The sequence below is a fragment of the Rana temporaria genome, chromosome 4 (genome assembly GCF_905171775.1).
Source record: "Rana temporaria chromosome 4, aRanTem1.1, whole genome shotgun sequence".
NCBI classification, from domain to species: Eukaryota; Metazoa; Chordata; class Amphibia; order Anura; family Ranidae; genus Rana; species Rana temporaria.
This window is the reverse complement of record NC_053492.1, coordinates 159,180,814-159,203,895: the sequence shown is the minus strand read 5'-3', so window position 1 is coordinate 159,203,895 and position 23,082 is coordinate 159,180,814. Positions and strand designations below refer to the sequence as shown.

General features: G+C 42.7%; 1 protein-coding gene and 1 non-coding gene across 2 annotated transcripts in view; both read left to right on the top strand.

Annotated features, from left to right (window-relative positions):
* Positions 1-555: 555 nt before the first annotated feature.
* Positions 556-23,082, top strand: part of KPNA4 (karyopherin subunit alpha 4) — a 35,155-nt gene continuing 12,628 nt past the window's right edge. The window contains exons 1-10 of the mRNA XM_040349278.1: positions 556-971; positions 13,943-13,987; positions 15,945-16,034; positions 16,652-16,681; positions 16,765-16,817; positions 16,950-17,045; positions 17,138-17,223; positions 18,660-18,746; positions 19,427-19,596; positions 20,120-20,164. Coding sequence (XP_040205212.1) covers positions 903-971; positions 13,943-13,987; positions 15,945-16,034; positions 16,652-16,681; positions 16,765-16,817; positions 16,950-17,045; positions 17,138-17,223; positions 18,660-18,746; positions 19,427-19,596; positions 20,120-20,164 — 771 coding nt within the window. The 5' untranslated portion in view covers positions 556-902. The remainder of the gene's footprint in view (positions 972-13,942; positions 13,988-15,944; positions 16,035-16,651; positions 16,682-16,764; positions 16,818-16,949; positions 17,046-17,137; positions 17,224-18,659; positions 18,747-19,426; positions 19,597-20,119; positions 20,165-23,082) is intronic.
* On the top strand, positions 19,720-20,035 carry LOC120938448. Its single transcript, XR_005749064.1, has one exon.

Below are 23,082 nucleotides of genomic sequence, written 5' to 3'. Positions count from 1 at the left end.
CTGTGATTAGCGCTGTGCAGTGTCGGCTTCCTGGTGGAATCGGGCACGTGGGATTTTGAACACACCCCAAACTTATCTCTAATGACAATGCAATCCACTGCAGAGCATGAGTCAGCAGTTAGGCCTATGTGACAGAGACTGCCACATAGAAGCACCACTGGAGAGTTGCAGGGTCACACGGATGGCACAGAGTATGTGTTTCTTTCATTGTTACAAAACTCAGGTTCCCTCTCCTGAGCACTTCTGTCACCAGACCTACAACATACACAACTGAGGTACCCGCAGTACTGCTTATCACCAGCAGATGGATAACGGCTCATAGTCTACCACAGCTACCAAGCCACTGCTCGCTCCCTATACAACCTGAGTGCACCCCTTGTAGAGCCGACCTAATACAGAGAACCCACAATACGGAACAGTCGCTGAAAGTCCAATTTATGCCCGTGTCCATGTACGGTACCAAATAATGCCCCATAACAGCATCACGTCACGCTATACGTGACGCCCCCGCCGGACATGACGCACAACGTCCATGTTCCCAGTAGCGCCATCCTCCCGCGTTCTTCTCAGTGTCGCAGCGTTCTAAGTGGTTGGGGGAGCGCCGAGCCACCGGAAGTCTTGCGCAATCCGAACCCCCTCCCGGGGTCAAGCAGCTACCAATCAACTTCGGGGAATCCCTGCCTGTAGGCGTGGTCATTTCTCCCAGCTCGAGGCTTTCTTGTTACCGGCATTCCGCCCTGACGAGCGGTTGTAGAGTGCGCTAGTCTTGTGTGAGCGGCCAGCTTCGGTGTGAGGAACGCTTCCCCAATCCAGGAAGGAGCTGTGTCCGTATCCATAAGTCACCCCGCCTCCTTCTCCGCAAACTCCGACACAGGCGGGCGAGAGGCCCCGACGCTCCCATCATGGCTGACAACGACAAGCTGGACAACCAGCGGCTGAAGAACTTCAAGAACAAAGGGCGCGACTTAGAGGTAGACCTCCTTTCCTCCCCCAACCTCTTCTCTGAGCCCGGCTCCGACACACCGGCACGCACTAGGCCGGCCCGACGCGCTTCCTGGGCCCAGCTGTGACGTCGCTGGGCCTGGCGCTGCTCGAGTATTGGGAGGCCGATCCTCTCCACACTAGGGCGGATGCCGCTTCTCCATCCACAGGGATGATTAGTGTGGGGTGCCCGGGGTGCGGCTGTCTTGTACTATGGGGGCCCCCCCTTTGTGGAGGCAGGTGCAGCACAGGAGCCGACCCTCTACAGAACCACCTGAGACATAAATATGGCGATGGCCAATCACAGCTAGTGCCAATATTTTGGCTAAGGGTGGGGAATGGTAAAAAAAAAAAAAAAATCAGGTGTTTTTCCTATATTGGGCCACAGGGAGGAGCTTCCCCTTCACTTCCAGACACATCAGGAAGTGAGAGGAAATCACTCCAATGTGAGGAAGATTTTTTTTTTTTTTATTTCTATCTTAAAATCAAAATGATCTGTGCATTATAGCCTGGCTTAGCCATCCTTATAGAGTTTGACTGACCGCAGCAGGGGTCTATGGCTCTCGTTGCTGCCTGTTTCCTGAGAGACGAGAGGAGGAGTCAGGTAAGTGTTTAGGAATGGGGTGGGAGGGGGGGACAGTTAAAGCGGTTCTCCACCCTAAAGTGAAGTCCCGCTGATCGGAACCCCCCCCCCCCGGTGTCACATTTGACACCTTTCAGGGGGGAGGGGGGTGCAGATACCTGTCCGGCCCGGCATTCACAGGCATTGCGTCACATCCCGTCGCCCCGCCCCCCCCCCCCCCCCGTTGTGTGCTGGGAACACTCGGCTCCCAGCACACAGCGGGAGCCAATCGGCGGGCGCGGCGCGACTCGCGCATGCGCCGTTGGGAACCGGGCAGTGAAGCCGCAGCGCTTCACTTTCTGGTTCCCTCAGCGTGGATGGAGGGGGGAGGAGCAGGGTGACGAGCGATCGCTCGTGCCCTGCTGTGGACGGCGCTGGACTCCAGGACAGGTAAGTGTCCTTATATTAAAAGTCAGCAGCTGCAGTATTTGTAGCTGCTGGCTTTTAAAAAATTTTTGGGGTGGAACATCCGCTTTAAGTGTTTTTTTTTTTTCTTTGTGCATTGAGCTAAAAAAAGAAAAAAATATACTTTAGAACCACTTTAACCCCCTCCTGCTGCCACCTGATCCTTTAACTACTTCGACCCTGGAAGGTTTTACCCCCTTAATGACCAGGCCAACTTTTGTGATGCATCACTGTTAAAGCGGCGTTCAATCCAAAAAATGGTATTTCATCTTTTCGGAATCCTTCCCTCTGGTGTCACAGGGGACAGGAGGGAGCAGATGCATGTGTAATCCAGGTATTTGCTCCCAATTCCGGGCATTGGTCGCTGCGTTAACCTACGCCACGTCTTGCGCCTGCTCCGTCCCGGAAGACAGCAGGGACCAGTGGGATCGTGCAGCGTGACATGCGCAGTAGGGAACCAGGAAGTGAAGCTTTGCGGCTTCACTTCCTGATTCCCTTACCGAAGATGGCGGCGCCTCTACCTGAGACAGATGGGCTTTGGGTGCCGACATCGTGGGCACCCTGGACAGGTAAGTGTGTGTGTGTGTGTGTATGTATGTGTGTGTATATGTGTGTGTGTGTGTATGTGTATATATATATATATATGTGTGTGTGTATATATATATATATATATATATATATATATATATATATATATATATAAAATATTTATGCTGCTGAATATTTTTTTTTTTTTTTTTCACGGAACTCCGCTTTAAACTGATTGGGCATGCAACGTTTTACCAAAGTAATTTTTTTAATTTCTTTTTTGTTGTATTAGATCACCTGCTGTTTTTATTTTTTGCACTATAACCAAAGAAAATACAAAAAAACTAAAATGGTGAACATTTTGATAAAAAAAATGTTTTATTTATTTTTTTGCTATAATACATATCCCAAAATAAAAAAAACGATTTCATCAGTTTAGGCCGATAGGTTTTCTCCTTCATATTTTTGTTAAAAATCCAATAAGCATATACAGTAAAACCTTGGTTTGAGAGCGTTTTGCAAGACAAGCAAAATGTTTTAATACATTTTGCCTTGATATAAAAGTAGCATCATGTAACAACTGAGTAAAAAAGAGGAGAGGCTCCTCTAAGTGTAGCAATATGGTTACATTTAATGAAGGTACATCATTTAACAACTTATTGCTACACTTAGAGGCGGCTCTCTTCTTTTATACCCTATAAAAAAAGTGCTTTGGATTACAAGCATGTTTCTGGAACAAATTATACTCGCAAACCAAGGTTTTACTGTATTGATTTGCGCCAAAGTGTGTGTGGGGGGGGGATTTATGGATTTAGTTTTTTATATATTTTACTAGTAATGGCGGTGATCAGCGATTTCTAGCCAGACTGCGATTATTGTGGTGGATAAATCTGACTAAGTGACACTTTTTGGGGACCAGTGACACCAATACAGTGATCAGTGCATTTATTAGCACTGATCACTGTATATGACACTGGGGGCGATCAAAGGGTTAAAGTGGATGTAAACTCAAACAGCCATCAGAATATACATAGACAAGAAGCTGTGCTTGTCTGCAAGCTAGTGCACGAGATATGTAAATAACCTGTCACTCAAGCAAGGACTTTGGTCTTTATCTGGAAGTCTGTTTTATTTCACTGAACAATAGAGGATTGCTCAGAGCTGGATTAACTCTGTGTGGCAAGACTGGGCACAGATAGGAAATCGTATTCTCTACATTGTGACATCCACTTTAAGTGTGTAAGGGTAAGTGTTTTCTAACTGAGGGATGGACTGGCAGGAAGTACACAGATGTCTGTTCCTGATTACTAGGTACAAACAACTTCTCTGTACTCACCTGTCAGAATGGGGATCTGCAGACATCGCGGCTGCCTGACCCATGCATGCCCACAGTCGCTATTAAACTAAACAAATGTATGGGTACATCTTTTCATGCAATAGTGTCACTCTACGGCGGATGGTGGTTAAGAGCTTCTAAATGCCAGAAGGTGGAGGTGGGCATCAAGTTCATGTGACCACTGTAACTGGCTTTCGCAGTAGTCACATGATCGGAAAGCTAAGTATGCATTGGGAGCTTTCCAGTTCCCACCAGTAACTGTTAAGGGCTCGCACTCTCGGCACAGAAAAAAGTGATTACATAGGACTGCATACAACCTGCCTCTTGGCCTTAAAGCTTCCGGCTGAAGGGGCAGAGTGGTAACTTGGTTAGTTACTGCTCTCTGAGCAGACCAAGAACTGAGCGATGTGGTTGCTTAGTTCTTAGTCTTGGCGCCAATGTGGAATAGCTGCAGCACAGAGGTAAGGTTTGTTATTTTTATGTACCCCATACATCTCCTTTAATGGTTTGTCTCAACTCGTAACTGCTAAATCTGCAGGTCACTTTTCAGCAGAACAAGCTAACACTTGCTGGCCAGATCACCAGGTGGAAATAAGAGGGCCAAAAAAAAAAAACCTAAAGCAGCTGCCACATTTTAAGTAATAGCTGCAATATTTTTCCTTTGGGTATAATACTGCATTAAACTGGCCATACATTGATCACATTTTGTCTAATTTCTGGTAAAACAGCAGACATTCGAGCCCATGGGTGACTGTCAGCACCACCTAGCTCAACAACACATTAATAAAGAATCCAAAAAAATTGTGTGGACAATTGAAGGCCATTAAGTCACATTCTTTTGCATTCAGTCACTGTTCGTGTATTCAAGCAGTGTGAGTATTGTGGTTTCCTGAATAGACCATAGTGAAAATTCCTCCATCCACACTATTTTGCATGGATGGGGATTGGATTTCTGCTTTCCAGCCTGCAGGCTAAACAAGAGACGTAATGGATTCCTTCATCTATGCTAAACCGTGTGGATGGAGGAATTCACTATGAGCTATTCGGGCAACTACAATACTCACAGCATAATTACCTGAATGGTGGCTTCTTTTGTAAGAATGTAGTCACTGTTTGGCAGCCAATTTTTTTTCTTTTTAAAGTGGAGTTCCAGTTTTTTTGGCGTTTATTAAAAGTCAGCAGCTACAAATGTGTAACTGCTGACTTTTAACAAACACACATTCACCTGTACCACGATCCAGCAATGCAGCCGCCTGAACCCTTGCTTCTTTCTTGCCTCTTCCCGGCGCTGGCATTTACAAGTATGGACACCTGCCTGTGATAGCTTGCGGCTTCACAGTTCGATGCGCACTGTTGATGTAACATGTCCCTACGGAAAGACAAACATTTTAATTGTTTACCTCCACTTTTGGTCCCAATGACGAAATAAAAATGAGGGGAGTTCAATCCCCTCCTCACTTTGTCCAAAACACAAAAATGGAGGAGGAAAATGAAAAACCTGACTCTGCTCTGTGGTCCATTGAATAGATTTCTCTTCCTGTTCCAAAGACAAGACATTAGAAGAAACCTCTCTAAAGTGAGGGAAACATTCCCTCAAAGGACCCATTGGACTGCCCTGATGCATTGCGACTCGTTACTGCTAGTCTGGTAACACGTGCAGTGTTAAACCCACTGTTGGGTTCCAAAAGAAAAAACAATCAGAATCTAAGGTCTCTGTGATGAGGTTTTTATTCTTGCCTGTCCAGTGGCCTGTGTCATTGACCTAGTATTGAAGTTACACAGAGCTATAAAATAGCCTTGGTTTAACATACCCAGGGACTGCTGTTACTGCCTTGTCTGTTCTAAGCCATGATAAAAAAAAAATCTGAAACGGCGCTGGCAGCATATAATATTCAATACACATCACAGTGATTAGTGTCGTATACATAAGTGTTTGTGCCATACAAAATCAAAATTATATAATGGACACAAAACTATGAAGTGCTTAAATGGTGGGGTGGAGGTGCAATGGTGCTCCAAACTTGCAAAGTGAGGTGACTCCCCCCTTCGGCGACCCCTCACCAGAAACAATGAACCCTCAGCTTCGCAGTTTGGGGTTAAAAAAGCAGTGATCCATTGATCTTGGGATGTGTAGGATGGTTCCTCTAAAAACTCCAAGAGGGTACTTTATAACAGGATGCACCATACTCCATAGATGAGTAAATAAAGAAAGAACTCGTAGTGAAATACCGCTAAAATAAGTTATCAAGCGCATTAAAGGTGCCACTTACAGGATATCTGGCAAAAAATGGACATCAGTGAAAAACACAAGTTCACCGCTGTATGGTGTGCGTTCCACGGAGGCAGAAATTGCTTCAATGGTTAACGTGGACCTTTGATGAAGGGATGAAACGCGTTGACACACTTCCTGTTCACATTAACCATTGATTGCACTTTTCCCATTGAAGCACTTTATAGTTTTGTGCTTATTGTATAATTTTGTTGCATTTTGATTTTGTATGGCACAAACACATTTATGTATGACACTAATCGCTGTGATGTGTATTGAATAATATATGCTGCCAGCGCTGTTTCATTTTTTTTTTTTTTTTCACTTTCAAGGTAATGGCACCTTTGTACGTCGGCTGCAGTTTTGTGTGTTTTTTTGTTTGTTTTAAGCCCAGGTTCACACTGACAGTGGGAATGCAATTGTGCGAGTTAAGCTAAACTTGCGCATTTTCATTCCCGCATGTCAGTCCCGACTTCAGCGACATCTGTGTGGGTTGCTAGTGTGAACTAGGGCTAAAGAATAAGTTCACCTTTCATCACGTTGCACCCATATGCAGGGTATAGCGTATTTCAGACGCACTAGCCCTTGCGCCTGTAGCCTTGCAGCCTTATGCCAGACAACCCGATGATAAAAATCACATTCGGATTAATCAGTTCATCCAACAATATCTGAAGGGACAAACATGAAAACTTTGCTCGGACGCTAGCTCAGTGAATGACAATACTTTAATCAGTACAATATGCATCCGCTAAAAATCGATAGACAAACGCCACTCATGATCGGAAACGCGAAAATAACCCAGAAGGAGATGGGAGACCAATACGTACGGAAATGGTCAAAAGGCATGGCAGACACGGGTCACATGTATTTGACGACATTTCCGATGCGTAGCTACCCAGACAGGGAGGTTTTCCAGAATTGTACGGAAAAAATTGTACTTTCGTAGAGTGCAACATGCGAATGATAAGTCGTATGATTATCTGATCGTGTGTGAGGCATTAGGCTTGCATCAGATCTGTGCATTGTGGTGTACATGGGTTTTAGGTGCATTATCAGTGTTCACATGCATTTTGATAAAAGTATCGATCATCAAAGATTGCACAAGCTGGAATTTATTTTTAGTGCACCACACCTAAAGGGCAGGTGAAACAAAGTAAGGGAAATTCTCTGGTACACAGTAGTTCCCTGAAGAAGTGTCCTTATTGGAAGATTTCCCCTCTAATTCTGAAATAAGTGACAACTCAAAATTTGGGATTCTTTTAAAAGTCAGTTCACCTTTACAGAAAAATCTGTATGGTGAACTTACAAAGGACCCCCCGCATACGTGCACGGCGATCTCCCGGTATAGCCGCCTCCGGGGCTTAGAAATCCCCACTCTTCTTCTTCCCCTGCTGAGGGGGATGTGCTGCGTGGGTTCCCATTGGTCTGTGCCGTTTATATGATGGCGCCAACCAATTGGAATGCTCTTAAACCTACCCCCTGACGGGGTATGTGTAGGAGATTAAGCTCTGGGATCTCTAATCCCTGGAGCCGTGAGGGGGGGCTATACCGGGTCTCAGAAGGGTAGATCGCAGGTCAGCCAGACTGGGGGGGGGGGGGGGTGACGAGGGGGTATCCTGTGTAAATTCACCTTACAGATTTTTCTGAAGAGGTAACCTTTACATTTCTGTCCCAGTGAAAATGACTAAAACACAAGCTTTGTTCAAAATTTTTATAGTAGTTGTAGTAAGATATTGAATGTTTGCATACAGATGTTTGATAGATATCCTCCCATTGTAGTGTTTTTGTGCTAATCTTTTTGCTACACTACTTGGGGCTGTGTGCTAACTGATAATAGAATAGTGTAGATAAGTGGACTCTGAGCTGGAAATTACTTTTCTGAGGGCTGGTTCACACCATATGCATTCCAGTGCTTTTCCCTTTGTTTTTTTCATAGAAAGTGGGTTATGTGGTTTCAATGGCATAGTTCACAACAGTGCTTGCAGTTTCAGGAAAAAAAGGTAGAACGTGCTGAATTTTTCCTGCGCAGTACATGTCAAAAATGTACTGGACCCCAGTGGGGAAAAGCATCTGGAATGCCCCTGGAAACGCATCAAACATGCATGCCGAAACTCAGCCACACTGGATCCAGAGGACATTTTTGTGTTATGAACTAGCCCTTAGGGCTGGCCTTTTTCTGCATCAAAAATGCATGGATGGTGGGTTATATGCTTTTCAAAGGCATGGTTCACACCAGTGCAGTCCGTTCCAGTGCTTTCCATAAATGAAGAAAAAAATAATTGAACGTGCTGCATTTTTTTTTTTTCTGAACTGTACTGGAATGCGGCTAAACGCACAAAAAATTGTACTGGAACACACATGACTCCTTAAGTTGACGAGAGAAGATTTACCAGAATGCATCACAAATGTGCATGCAGCAAAGCATCCGCACTGCCTTTCTATGGTGTAAACTGGCCCTCAAAGCATCAAACAGTTCATGAGTAAAGCTGGCTATACACTGAGTTGTTAGAATACCTGCAACAGTTACTGCAGCCACTGTGGGCTCACCGGTATATTTGTTTTTCAATGGGCTCCTTTCACTGAAGAGGCTACTTCTGTTGAGTGGCCATACACTGATTGGCTGATCCAGCAGGAACTGGATGAATTTCAAATTTTAGTCTTAAAAAGCAAATTCTAGGTTTGCCAAATGTGACAGTGGAGAGGGGGAGGGTGCAGACAAGCGGAGCTTCCCCCCTTTTGGTTGGAGCTCCACTTCAAAAGATCCAATATCTAACAACCGAGAGCAAAGAAAATGAGACCACTTGCTGGCTCAAAAGGAGAGAATGCTAAATATTATTTTGCAAGATTTTATATTTCCGTGTCAAATACAATCTCCAGTTTGCATTCGCTTTAGGTGTACTAAGCTAGGTACTGAAGCTTGGATATTGCACCAATAGAGATTTTAATATTTATTGAAACTCCATGATATTGGTAAGAGACTGTTTCAGAGTCCACCCTGGTCATGGTAGTGTGCCACTGACAGTTTAGTTAAAAAAAAAAAGACAAAACTTGATGCCTTTAAGCAGCCTTGGGTTATGCCACTGCCTACAGGAGAAATGAACACACTGACACATTGAAGGTGTGCCCTTTTTAAAACCCTAGGCCCTAACCTAACACCTTGTCAGTAAAAGTGAAAGCTAACAAGACTGGTAAAAAAAAAAAAAATTGCCCATCCTCAGTCATACCATTTTATAAGAGAGTTGGTCTTTTTTTTTCTTAGCTGCAGGGAGTGCTTGACAATGGGACTGAACATATGGTGCCATGGCATCGCCTGCTGGCTTCCATTGCCGCCTGTTGTCAATGCTCCTTTAGCAAATCGCTAACATGGTAGCTGCAGCTTCTCAATTATAAGACTGCACTGAAGTGGATTTTTTTTTTTTTTTTTAGTACTGGTCTCTCTTTAAAAAAAAAAAAAAAAAAAGTATGCAGAAGTGGGGAGGTAATGTCTCTCTCCAAAGCCTCAAGTCCTGTGGCTTTCTTGTACTCTGAGCATAACATCTGACAAGTTCTCTGACACGTGATAAAACTAGGCTGAAATTTTGTGTCAAGGCGGGTGCTATAAATTAGCACAGCTCTGCAAGTCTCCCTCCTCGGTGTATGACAAGACTCTCCTCCCCCTGCTGGAACAGGAAGAGAAAGTTCTACCAGGACGTGCACTTTCTAAACGGTATATAAAGCCGAAGACATATAAGATATACATGTAAAACTTATGTAGGGAGCTTTGTTTAATCTCTGTTATCGGAGGCTTTTCACTTCACTGGGTTGAGGTTTTACATCCACTTTAATCGTTAAAAAATCGATATTGCTATTCAGCCCCCCCCATGATCTTTTTTTTTTTCTAAGCAAAAAAATTGTAAGTCTCATTCTTATCTAGAATCGGCAGCTCCGCTGTGTATTATCTAGAGGTGTCCAAGTTTTGATAGACTTTACACTACTACTGTTGCCTGCAATGGAAAATAACACAAAACCTCTTCTGCTTAACCCTTTGTACATTGTCCGTTTAGTATTCCTTGGGGGTTGGTAGCGCCTTATTAAAGTGAATGTTGCCCCAACATTTGACGTTCCTGATGTGTATGTTGTAGCATTTACTTGTATTATAAAGTATCAGTTTCTTTGTAGTTCTTCCTTTGTGTGAAATACCAGGGAATCTTGCAAGTTCCCCTGCTTTCTGGTCCTAAACTGACCATGCTAGGCATATAAGCGCATCCATCTCAACATAGTTCATTTTATGGCTGTGCTAGGAGAAGTTTGCCTGTCCTCCATAGGCCAAGACGGGTGCCAACACTCCCATGCACCGCTTTTCGAATGGGAACATCTGTGTATTTCTCTGACTCCTGCTGACATGTCGTCCTGGCATTGTTTGCAATGCATGTTGGTAGGGTTGCACTGACACCAGTTTATCGCAGAGTACCTATACTTTTGGTCAAGTACTCGCCTATACTAAATACCGATACTTTGCGATGCGATTTGCGTCCATACAAGATGGGCAAATGGCACAGCATAGAATTTTTTTTATAATGGCACTTCTCTTCAGCTTTGCCCCCAAGAAGATTCACAAGACTTGGCACAGGTTCTGGGCCTTAAGCTGCTTTGTAATTGGACTTGATTATGTCAATAATGCTGCAGATTCTGGAGGACTTTGGATGGATCCTAAACATCAGTCATCTTATTCAGTCAGCTCAGTTTGAATATGCAAGCCTTCTCCTGGAAACCAGGGTCTTCACACCCCAAGAGAAGTGGATGAACCTGTATGGTGAGGTTCGACATCATGTTGTCTGGTCTTCCTGGCAGAGGTGGTTCTTTTTTGCTCAGTTTTATGTCAGAACTTTAAAGGGATTGTCTCCTGATGTCGGGCAAGTCCAAAATGTTTGATCGTCTGGATGTCTGCTCCAAGATGTATTGTAGTAGCGCTTTTTTCATCCATTACGTTGGAAGATTGTCAGGATGAATGCCATCTTTCTGGGTTGGACAGGGCTCTGGACCTTCTGTTAGTGCAGGGTTTGTCTCCAAAGGGACAACATCTGACAACATCCTGGTGTTGAGCAATCTTGTGTATCATTGCTTTTACTCCCTTTTGATGACTAGTTGTTCAGGTTCAGTCGGACAATGCTACAGCTGGCTAGCTTTCTCAGGACGGAATTGACAATGCTGCTGTCCAAGGGTGGTTTTGCTGCTCCTCCATACAGAGTATTGCCACCCTAACCAGCAAGTGTTACTGGTTGAATCACCAGGTGAAAATAAAGGGGGTGGGCCCTAAAAAAAAAAAAACGAATTCAGCCACTACATCTAAGACTTTGTGATCTTCAATATATATTTTTTTTTTTTTTTTTTGATTGAATACGGCATTAATACCTAAACTGTGACAAGTGCACACATGCCACCTCGTTTCCCATTCATATAAGACCTAACCAGCCTTCTTTGTACTGCTTGCTTGCATAAAGGTCTCTTCTATTTGAATGCATGTTTTGTGTAGCACGGTCTTGCGTTCACATTACTAATTTTTCTTGCTGAGGAAATGTATGTATATGTTGGCTATTTTAAAAGTGAGCTATTATAATGTTTTGCTATGCAGCATTATCTTATTTCAAAGTCTGTCTAAATTTATACTGCACAGTCATGCCTCCTGTTACGGGCTTCTGTTGTAGGACACTGTGTACTTGGGGACAGTGGCTTATGTCCAGTGCATTTGGATGCAGAAATCAAGTGATCCTTCCAATGTATTTGTTTCATTTTAATGAAAGGCTCCTAGAAGAGCAGATGCAATGAGGCCAATGAGTGAAGATTCACTGTATTTATCCAAACACGTGAAAAGCAAAATACTTTTATCTACACACAATTATGTAATTTAACACCAATACAATTTGAGTGAAGATTCGTGGCTCTCTAGAGATCGGGGTCGTCTTGGCAACATGCTACGGTCGTCGTGCGCTAGCGGCCGTTCTGGGATGACGTCACTTTAGAACGAGAGCCGCACTGCCCCTCTGTCATTTGACGGTGGGTGGGCAGCAAGTGGTTAGTGGATCTTCACCCTGAAAAAAATAGTACGCGTCTATCTCTGTCGTATCTATAATATACTTTTTAGTTTTTTCATGTAGAAGTTCTGCTGAGCCCTGCTCATCTGCCTAAAGTTCTCGGTGCCTCCTCTCTGATCCTTAGCATCTCGGTCTCTTTTTAAACCCAGTGACCACCTCACAAGGTTTTGGTGCTTCTCTATACCATGCAGGCAGGTCATGATGGTTGGGAGGTGCAGGTAGGATGCTGTATACAACTTCCTGAAAACATCAACACCCTGAATCAAGAATCCTCAGTCTGGTCACAAGCAGTGAGATGGCACTTAGGAGGAGTTGGGGGCCCCTTTTACACCAGGCGGAATCCGTTGCGCGGAGTTCGCCAGTTCAGCGGGAGATCTCGCCGTGGATCTCTGCAGAGTCGGCGGATGACAGGTCCCTCTCTACTCACTGAGACGGGAGGGGCTTGTCCAATTGCCATCAGTCTGATTTTAGCGGTTCAGATCGGATGTCGGCGGACATGTCTCTGCTGACATCCGATGCTCCATAGAGACTTTTTTAAATTAAAGGGGTTGTAAACCCTCGTCCTTTTTCACCTTAATGCATCCTATGCATTAAGGTGAAAAAACTTCTGACACTGATGTAGGGCTGCAACTAACAATAATTTACATAATCGATTAGTTGGCTGATCGTTGTTCCGATCGGATAATAGCCTTAAAAAAATAAAAAACATGTAAATTAACTGTAGTGTGTTTCTGCAAAAAACAGGTGTGACCCCGGCCCGAGATGTTTAGTAACATAATGGGGTTAAAAAAAGTACAAAAAGAGCAAATCTCTACTGTAAGGGGTTAATTTGTGGGACAGTGACTGTAATATTTACAGTAACGTTTTGCTTTTTAGTACTATAAAGGGCTATTTTTTGTTTTTTTAACCCCATTATGTTACTGGCCGATTAATCGATTATGAAAATTGTAATCGATTTAATTTCATAATCGATTAGTTGTTTTGGCCCTACACTGACGAGCCCCCCATTTTTACTCACCTGAGCCTCTCTGCCGTTTTCTCGGCTCTTGATTGGATAGATTGAAAGCACTACGTTTTTGAATGACATCAGAACAGGGATAGAGGGGAAATTTTCCAATGGGGACACTTTCAGTTCTGGTACTCTCTGGGATTCCCTCCCTTTTGTGGAGGGATTTCCTGTTTTTGGTTTGAACAGGAAGTGAAGAGAAATTCCTCTTGCTCTATCCAAAATTGGAAAGAAATTTTGCCTTTAGTGATGCTTTGACAACCCATATACATGTGTGTTGTGATAAAAGCATGTTTTACCACAATGCATAATTGTGAATCCATTAAAGGTGAAAGACTGGGTTCATACTTTTTCGACGCCGTGCACATTCCTCAATGCATGCATTAGCGTGCTTAAAGTGGTTGTAATCCCATTTAAAAAAAAAACTCCAAGACAAAGGCATAATGAGCTAGTATGACTATTATATTTATTAACCTTGGATCGAAGCCCCCGATGCCGTCCTCGTCTCCCCCTCCAGCCACATAGATGTGAACAGTCTATGGCCGGCCTAACTGTAGTAAGCATACCTGCCTATCTGAAAATGAAAGATTTGTGCAGTTGCCCAAGAAATGAGGGTGTTTTAATATATATATTAAATTCTATATTTCTTCTTTTTGTAGTCTATGCAAATAGATGGTATGCTTTTACTAGATTACATTTAATATATATATGTTTTATTTTGCAGAGCATGAGAAGACAGAGAAATGAAGTTGTTGTGGAACTAAGAAAGGTAAACTTCATATGTACTTTGTTTTACACATGTGTTTTTTTTTGTTTGTTCTGTGGGTAAACCTAGATCTTTGGATATGAATTGAAGTGTTACCTACCTGACTAGTAAGTAGCAAGCATTGAACCCTTCAATTATGCCTGTTGTCTTTAATAAATTCTGGTTAGTATTTGCAAGGGTTTGGATATTGTGGCCTGATCGCTACTGGCTTTTTCTCCATTTAAGCCCAGGGGTCTTTATGGTCTCAGTCTAAGGACCTTTTTAAATTCTAAGCTTGACACATATGAGTGAGTGAAAAACTTATATAGCGCTGCACATGCGAACTGAATCGCCTCTGGACGCTTGTTTGACCATTTCTCCTTTGACCTCAAAAGAGATGGGTTTTGATCTTTCTCCTAAAGGCCAAGTGGTTCTCCTCCAACCAAATGGAGGTTGGTAAAGTGTTCCAAAGTAGAGGGCCTTGGACAGCAAATCTCCTTTCTCCTTTGGACTTGTATCTGGTTTTGGAGTAGATTTTGGTTGGTGGATCACAGAACGCAATTGGGGTTGTAAGCCTTTAGTTTTTCGCATAGATATTTGGGGGCATTTCCCAAAATACATTTGAGTCAGACAGAGTGCTTTGAAAGTGATTCTGTCTTTCACTGACAGCCAGTGAAGGCTTCTCAGTGAGGGTGAGATAGATTCCCAAGGTTTTTTCCCAGTCACAAGTCGCGCGGCCGTATTCTGAACGACCTGCAGGCGAGTTATTTGGTACTTTGGGAGTCCGAGGTAAAGGGCATTTGCATAGTCAAGTCTGGAGTTAAAAATTGTTCCCACCACCACTGAAAAACGAGGTAAGTGATATTTAAATGTTCTAGCTTACAGCAATCAATTGATCTAATAAAAAAGGAACCTTTAGTGTTCCTTTTAAGTGGTTTAATAAAATGTGCCGTGTATATACAGCTCCCTTCTTCAGTTGTAGTATTTTGAAATATATGGATTCCCTTGGCTGTCTTGGGGACTGTGGTGTAATGTGGAACTACACTTAATCCTCTTTAAAAAAAAAAAAAAAAAGTGTTTTCTAGTTCCCTAATACACCTAGAGCTGCACGATTCTGGCCAAAATGAGAATCACAATTTTTTTGCTTAGAATGATCACGATTCTCACGGCGTAAAATCTTTTACATTTATACAAAAAAAAAATGGGCTAACTTTACTGGCTATTTTTTTTTTTTAATTAAAGTAATTTTTTCCCAAAAAATTGCATTTAAAAAGACTGCTGCGCAAATACAGTGCAACATAAAATAGTGCAACAACCGCCATTTTATTCTCTAGGGTCTCTACTAAAAAAATATATGTTTGGGGGTTCTAAGTAATTTTCTAGCAAAAAAAATTATGATTTTAACTTGAAAAGAGCTGTCAGGGAACGTTTAACCACCAAACCTTTTTCTAATTTACATACAGAAGTTTATTCCTTTTGAAGTGATACAATGTTTAGACTTAACTTTCCACTAATAAAGAATGTTTTTAAAACTTGGCAGATTGCCCAGACTGACTTTTGGCTGAGAGCAGAGAGGAAATTCTTTGCATACCAAAGTGCAGAGAAAAAATTATCATGTCAAAGATCGTGAAATGGGAAAAAGATCGCGATAACGATTAATCGTGCAGCTCTAAATACACTTTTTTTTTTTTTTTTTTCTCTCTACCTTATTTACAATGTAGTGAGATTGTTGGGGTAAGGCGGGATTTTTGAACTACCTTCTGTCTTGGGGGCAATGTCCATTGTAAGCGCAGCCGCAGAGGATTCATTAGAATAGTTACCAAAAAATGTGTCACTTTTGTTAAGTTTCTATACCAAAACTGCTACACTAAGATGCTTTTTTTTTTTTCCTGCCGTGTTCTGCTTCCATCGAGTAGAGGTTTTAAAGTTGCACATTTCAAAGCCGTTAACGTGACTTTTTTATTTTTATTTTTTATATTAGAATAAAAGGGATGAGCACTTGTTGAAAAGGAGAAATGTTCCCCAGGAAGATGTCTGTGAGGACTCGGATGTTGATGCAGAATTCAAAGTGGTAAGTCTGTGTGTGGTGTTGGTTGCCAGCACTTCCTGTCCTGTAAAATGGCTGAATATGTATCTTTGCATATTTAATACAAACCTCTGCAATTTAACAGCTATACAGAAAGGAATGTGACTTTATACTAACTGCTAGGCTGTGCTAAACGGTAGCATTGCACCGATTTTTATCGGTGCCGATACTAAGCATTTGCGTGAATACTTGTACTCGTTCCAATACCTTTTTCGTGCAGTGTGATTTGAGTCCATACAAAATAAATGGGCTCAAATCACATCGCATGTGATTTGAACAGGCATGCAGTGTGATTCGTGTCTGAATTGCATGTGGTTTTCTACTCCATTCCTGTGTGAAACCACATGTGATTCGGACAGCAATTGCACCGCATTCTTGTTCAAATCGCATTTGCAGTGTGATTTGAGCCTATTCATTTTGTAAGGGCGCAAATCGCACTGCACTAAAAAAAAGGTGTTAATTGGTATTGGTGAGTACTTGAGGGAAAGTATCAGTACTCGCTCTGAAAAAAATCTGATATATCGGTGCATCCATACCAAAAAGGTGTTAAATGTTTTTGTAGCATGGTACAATATGACTGATCTGTTTTTTGTTCTCTTTAGCAAAACACATCGTTGGAAGCAATTGTGCAGGTAGTGTATTTGTGTAGTGTGTTTTTTTATTTTCATTGTTTGGCCTTTTTTCTTGTATTTAACCAACTGTCTCCTTGTTACAGAATGCATCTAGTGACCACCAAGGAATTCAGCTTAGTGCTGTCCAGGCTGCAAGGTAAAACCTTTGTGTATAAAGGCCAAACAGACTGTAGACCGTCTGCTTCCTAACCTACCCCACCCCCAAATACACTTTGCTATAAATTACTTCTACTTGGATTTATTTATAATGGTGTGTGTGTGTTTACAGGAAACTCTTGTCCAGTGATCGGAATCCACCAATTGATGATTTGATTAAATCAGGAATTTTACCAATATTGGTTCACTGTCTGGAAAGGGATGACAAGTACGTTTTTTTTTTTTTTTTTTTTTCTTTTTGGTTCATAATTGAGCGTACCTATGTTTTTAATTACTCATTGGCCATCTTTCTCTCTTTAGCCCTTCTCTCCAGTTTGAAGCTGCTTGGGCTCTAACAAACATTGCTTCAGGAACATCTGAACAAACGCAAGCGGTGGTCCAATCACGTCAGTATATTTAAGAGTTGGATAAAAAACATGAAATTTAGTGTTTTTTTTGCTTTATCCTGTGTAAATTTCAGGCTGTTTTTAAATTGATGTTTTAGCTTTAAATCTTTACCATCTTTGTTCTCACAAATCAAGGCTCTGATCACATATACTTGTTATCCCTGCAGTTCAAGCAACAGCAAACATTTTGTTTTGGCTGTGTATCTTGATCTAGCCTGTAAGTTTGGATTTTTAGGCAAGCTTATTACTACTGACAAACCGTGATTTACAACCAGTTTTATTTTATTAATGAGACAAATGGTTCAGTATACTAAAGTGACCAAATATGGAAAAGTGTAACCAGCATTCACCCCAGAAGCATCTTGGTCCAGGATTTTGATATGACAAATGCTTCATTCTATTCAAAATGGCTAAATAGACTGGTGTTGAATCTACATTCTGCAAAATAATTTTTGTCACTGTTGCCACACACTTTTTAACATGCGTGCATTAAAGCAGCCCATTTATTTTGATGGCCTACCTAATGTACCAAAAGTTCATGTAGCATTTCTGGCAGAACACTGATCACCAGTTGGCAAGGTGCATTCGAGTGCCAGTCAAAATTATTAGGAGAGCAGTGCACCAACGCATGTAAACGGTAACATGTCCAGGCAACAATAGTGTGAATGAGCCCTTTGTTTTATAAAAATGTTGTCTAAAGCTACCTTTTTTGTTTTGGAGGAGATATGAATGTTTGAACTGCTTTTGGGTTTATTGGCATCTGTCCTGAGTTACTGGAACAGGAATAGATTTTTTTTTTTTAATTGGGGACACTTATATTGGGGATATCTGATTGGATGGTCCCTCGTTTTTGGAGAGATTTCCTCTGCCTTTTTTTTACAGGAAGTAATGGGAAACAGATGGCAAATAACCTGACACAGGTTTCAACTATTCTCTAATCCAGGGATCGACAAAAAAGGGCCAGTTTATTGTCTTTCAGACTTTAGGAGGGCTGGATTGTGGCCAGCAGGGGCAATAGATGTCAATGGCCCAGCATCAGAGAAAATAAATATGGCCCCAGGGTTGGTGGTCCATAGGAAGAGGAGCAGTATACCATCATTGGTATTGGTGGAAGATATAGTGCCCCATTGTGTCAGTGGGAGGAGTAAGGCCCCAAGGGCCAGATAAAGGCCACAGTTTGAAGCCCCCTGCTCTAATCCATTAAAAATTCAGGGGGTACACGTGGTTTTAGATATTTTTAGTTGAATTGTTTTCGTGTGTTTTTTTTTGGGGGGGGGGGGGGGGTTTAGGTTTTGACTCATCAATGTCTGTGTTGGAACATATTCTGAATTAAATATACAAGTCAGTCAAAATTTTACTACAGTTATTGACCAATGATAATGGATGTTTTATGCCCCTGCATTTTTAACACCTTGGGTTTGATTTTATCATCTTAGATGCTGTTCCTCTTTTCTTGAGGCTTCTGCATTCTCCCCATCAGAATGTATGTGAGCAAGCTGTGTGGGCACTGGGAAATATAATTGGTAAGTGTTTTATGTATCTTGCTCTACTCTTTCCTGTTGCGTTGTTTTTACTTCTTTTGTCTAAAGAGATAATAATCCAGTTGTCCTTAAATGTCAATGTCTGTTACCCTAAATACAATTTTTTTTTTTTTCATGTGTATTTTATAAATCGTAGTCTCCATTTTTCATGTATTTCTTCATCTGAAGTATGTGTGGTTAATCCTGCAAGTCACCTTTCCTCTAAACTGACCACACAAAGCACAGAAGCCAATCTGTGCTTTTCATGGCCAGTTTGCATCCTTTGGCTGGCCATTTTGAAGCTACAGGACACTGTGCAGACACACGGCATGCCCGAATTGGGTATGTTCCCTAGACTAATTATAACCTGCCTCTGGTACATGCCCCGTCCCAATCAAGCTGCCTCTTGAACACATCCCCTGCTCAAGCACAGCCAGCATCTTGCCTCAGACTTAAGACTATGGAATACAGGCAGTGTCCTGTAAACTCCCCCTCACACTCACACTATCAGGAAGAAGAGAAGCATGGTCACATACCAGAACTTTTTAAACTTGTAAAAGGGCTTCTTTTGTTATAAAAAAGAAAAAGTTATGGTGTCTGAATAGTTAGAATTGTATTAGAAAGTGTCTAACATTTGTATGTTCACGACCACAACTACTTTAATTTCTTGTCACGGTGAACAGGTGATGGGCCTCAGTGTCGGGATTATGTTATCAGCCTTGGAGTGGTCAAGCCTTTGCTGTCTTTCATCAGTCCCACTATTCCTATTACTTTCTTGAGAAATGTCACCTGGGTAATGGTAAATCTGTGTCGCCATAAAGATCCTCCACCACCTATGGAAACCATACAGGAGGTAATGCAACAATTTCCAACAGTTGAGAACGCATGGCAGATGTATACATATTTTTTTTGGAAACGTTTTGCTCTTGGAAATGATGACATGGAGGTATTGGGTGTTGTGAGAATGAGTGAGTCATTGGTATTATATCATTAGTATTATATACATATGAAAAAAATGTTAGCTAATGTAGTCTATACGTTTAATTTTATAAAAATACAAACATTTTTATTTTGCTGTTAAGTGTGAGTGTTTGGATGTGTGTTGGGTTATACAGGGAGACTCTGAAATTACATTGCTGATTTCGGAGTGCATCTGAGGACTGTTGCAAACTAAGGGGCTTTCCTGCAGCAATTCCTGTGATTATGGCCCTTTGTTGGGTCTTCTTGATAACCTTTAAACCCCAAATCTCTAACAGATATGCTTTACATTGTGTATCTGTGATCTGACCAAAGGGCACCACCCCTTTTTTATGTTGGAATGCATTTTTTAATTCTTGAATAATTTTTGTTTTATTTGGTAATTCTGTATCTTATAGATTCTTCCAGCGCTGTGTGTCCTTATCCACCACACAGATGTCAATGTAAGTATCTGAATAAGCATTGTATATCTCCATCTCCCTCCTAGATGCTCCTTGGTGACTGTATTGCTTAACTTTCACCAGTTTGCACATAAAGATTTTTAGTTCTTGGCAGCAAATTACTGGCATTCGTTTAATACTCAATCAGCTTCAAAATGAGTAAGGAGACCAAAGCACACATGGTGGAGTGCTATGCTGTAATTAAATATGAAATGTATATTCATTTAGTATGTTGTTCGCCTAGAGCAAGTAAATGTTTATTGTGGTCAGTTTTTATTAAAGCAGAGGGACTGGCAAGAACACCAGGGATTTCACTCAAAGCAATACAAAGAGCACAAAATACTTGTTCATACAAGCACATGGTATGGGAAATTCTGGGTTGACATTCTTTAAACATTTTTAGGTTGTGCTATGATAATGGGAACATGTAACAAATATGAAGTAGTTTAGGCTGCAAAAGTGTGTACGTTTAGAGGGAATGGGACCTGGCTGTTATCCAGGCAGTTGGGATAGTATTTGCTTATTGTATTTCCCAGGGATTCAGGGCATCCCATATAGCAGAACTTGATCTACACTCACCTAGAATGAACTGAAGACGCTAAAACACATTTTCATTCCTGCCCATTGATGAGCATAGGATGTCCTATACTGCTGCCTACTGTAGGATTGAACACTGCAAAACAAAAATTATAGGTGAGCCCAGGATAATGCTAACTTCTCCCCAGTATGTGTTTTAGTGTCTTGGAGGATGGGCTTTTTTTTTTTTTTTTTTTTCCCCAGGACAGCACATGAAAGGGTTGCTCCACCTACCTAAAATTGGAAACCCATCATCCACAATCAAAAAGCAGTCACCTAGTGTCCACAGTATATATTTTTTTTTTTTGTCCAGCCTAGCAGGAACATCTCAATGGTTTTAGTTTCCCTCAGGCCTTCATGCTAGTTGCAGGTGCTTTCCTGTATATGCTTTTCCATGATTTCAGGACAGTGGACTTGGAGGGGGTCGCATATCTGGGGTTTTCTAGGCTACTTTTGTAAGTATCCTAGCAGTGGGACATTCTCTCCCCCATTACATTCTTGAATTTCCACAAGGTCCCTTCTCTGCCAGAGGAGAAGCAGCTAGCCCCGTGAACCCCTCACTTAGGCCTGGTTCACACCTATGCATTTTTTAGTGCATTTTCAGTTTTGCAGAAATGCACTACAGTCTAAACATGGTTTTCTATAGGTCATGTTCACATTGTGCATTTTATGGAAAGAGCCAGCAACTTTTTTTTCTCTTCCGTTCATGGACGGACACAGCAGCATTGACCTTAGGGTTATATACATTTCCTTTCAGGAGAGACTAGGCAAAAAAACAGCACTTTAAGTGTTAAAAACACTTCTCTTAGTACAGCACCTCCCAGGGGGCGTGTCCCCCGGGTACATCCCACTCTATGGAACATCCAGCCTCAGTTTTTTCTTTGCCTAGCGATAGAAGACCTGGCCCTTCTGGAGCCCATGTGCTCTGGAGATTTTTTTGAGATTTTTCGCCTTTATTTGATTTTTTTCCTGGAATCTACTATTAACTGCCGACTGGGTGACAGGCTGGATCTTGATCCTTGTAGTCCCCCCATGTTTGGCCATCAAGCGTTTGTCGGCCTTTAGCTAGGCCGTCCACGACATGCCCCGTTACTCCAGGGGCGGCCTGTGAGCTACATGCTACAGGGCACACATATGACCGGTCTCTATGCCCGTGTCACAGTGTGCCGGGCTGACAGCCATGCCGTATCTACCTGTGGACGTTGGGTCTGTCTGGAATGCCTCCAGCTGGTGGTCGCAGAATGGGTAAGTAGTATCCCCTTGCCTCGGGAGGGTGGTTCGGCTGGTGCATTCCTGGGGAGGTCGACTGAGGGTCCGCCCTGCTTTCCTCTCTCCCTTCCCCTCCCTCCTTCCCCCGTTCTGGGTGGCGGCTGTGAGGTGGGGGGTCCACCGGGGGGGGCTCTGTTACTGTCGGGGCGCTGTGCTGCTGTGGGGTGTTTTTTTACTTGTGCTGGACAGTGTTTGCTGTATGTTACTGAGTATTTTAAAACACGTGTACGGCCGTCATTTTACCGGTGACGCGGTTCTTTATGTTGGCGGCCATTTTCTTGTAGCCCACTTGCTGTTTCTTCTGCATGTCGGCGGCCATCTTGGAAAAGTCTTGGCCTCTAGTGTCTGGAATAGCGGCGCGAAGCCGCAGCATTCATCCTGAGGGATGACACAGCACGGTCAGCGCTCTCAGCTCTGCACAGCAGTACAGCCTGTTTCTTGGTGGTGAGTCCCCTGCTCTCTGTAACAACCGGGAGGGTGGCCTGTGGGTCCCGTTTTTTCTGCAGTACGAAGGCGGCATATATAGGTGGGTCAGCATGGAGTCTGAACCAGAGGCTTCTACCCCAACCATGCCAGAGTTAACCCTTAGTGCCCCTGCGACCTCGGTGGATGATATGGCAGCAGTCCTTGAGGTGTTTTTTGCCAGGATTGAAGCAGCAAGTGGCCAGAAGGGGGGTAAAAAGCGCCCCCTCCCTGCTACTGGGGATGTCTCTGACACGGAATCAGGCCCTGCTATTGTATCTGGCTCTGGTTCCGTTATGTTGGATGATGCAGACTTGGCCCACACGGACAGTGAGGATGACTCTGCTTCAGGGTCAAAGCATGATAAGGAATTTGTTGGAGCTCTTATCACTGCGGTGCGGGACACTCAAAAACGTTGAGGATTTGGCGGAGGCATCAGACATGCCGGTTCCTTTTGGGTTCCGCAAGCCCCTCCCCCCCCCCCCCCCCCTCACCGCAAAAGTGTTTCCTTGTGTTCCATATCTGGACAAACTGTTGTACAAGGAATGGGAACGGCCGCAGAAAGTTTTTGTAGTACCAAAATACTTTGCTGTCCGTTACCCACTTTTTTAGGA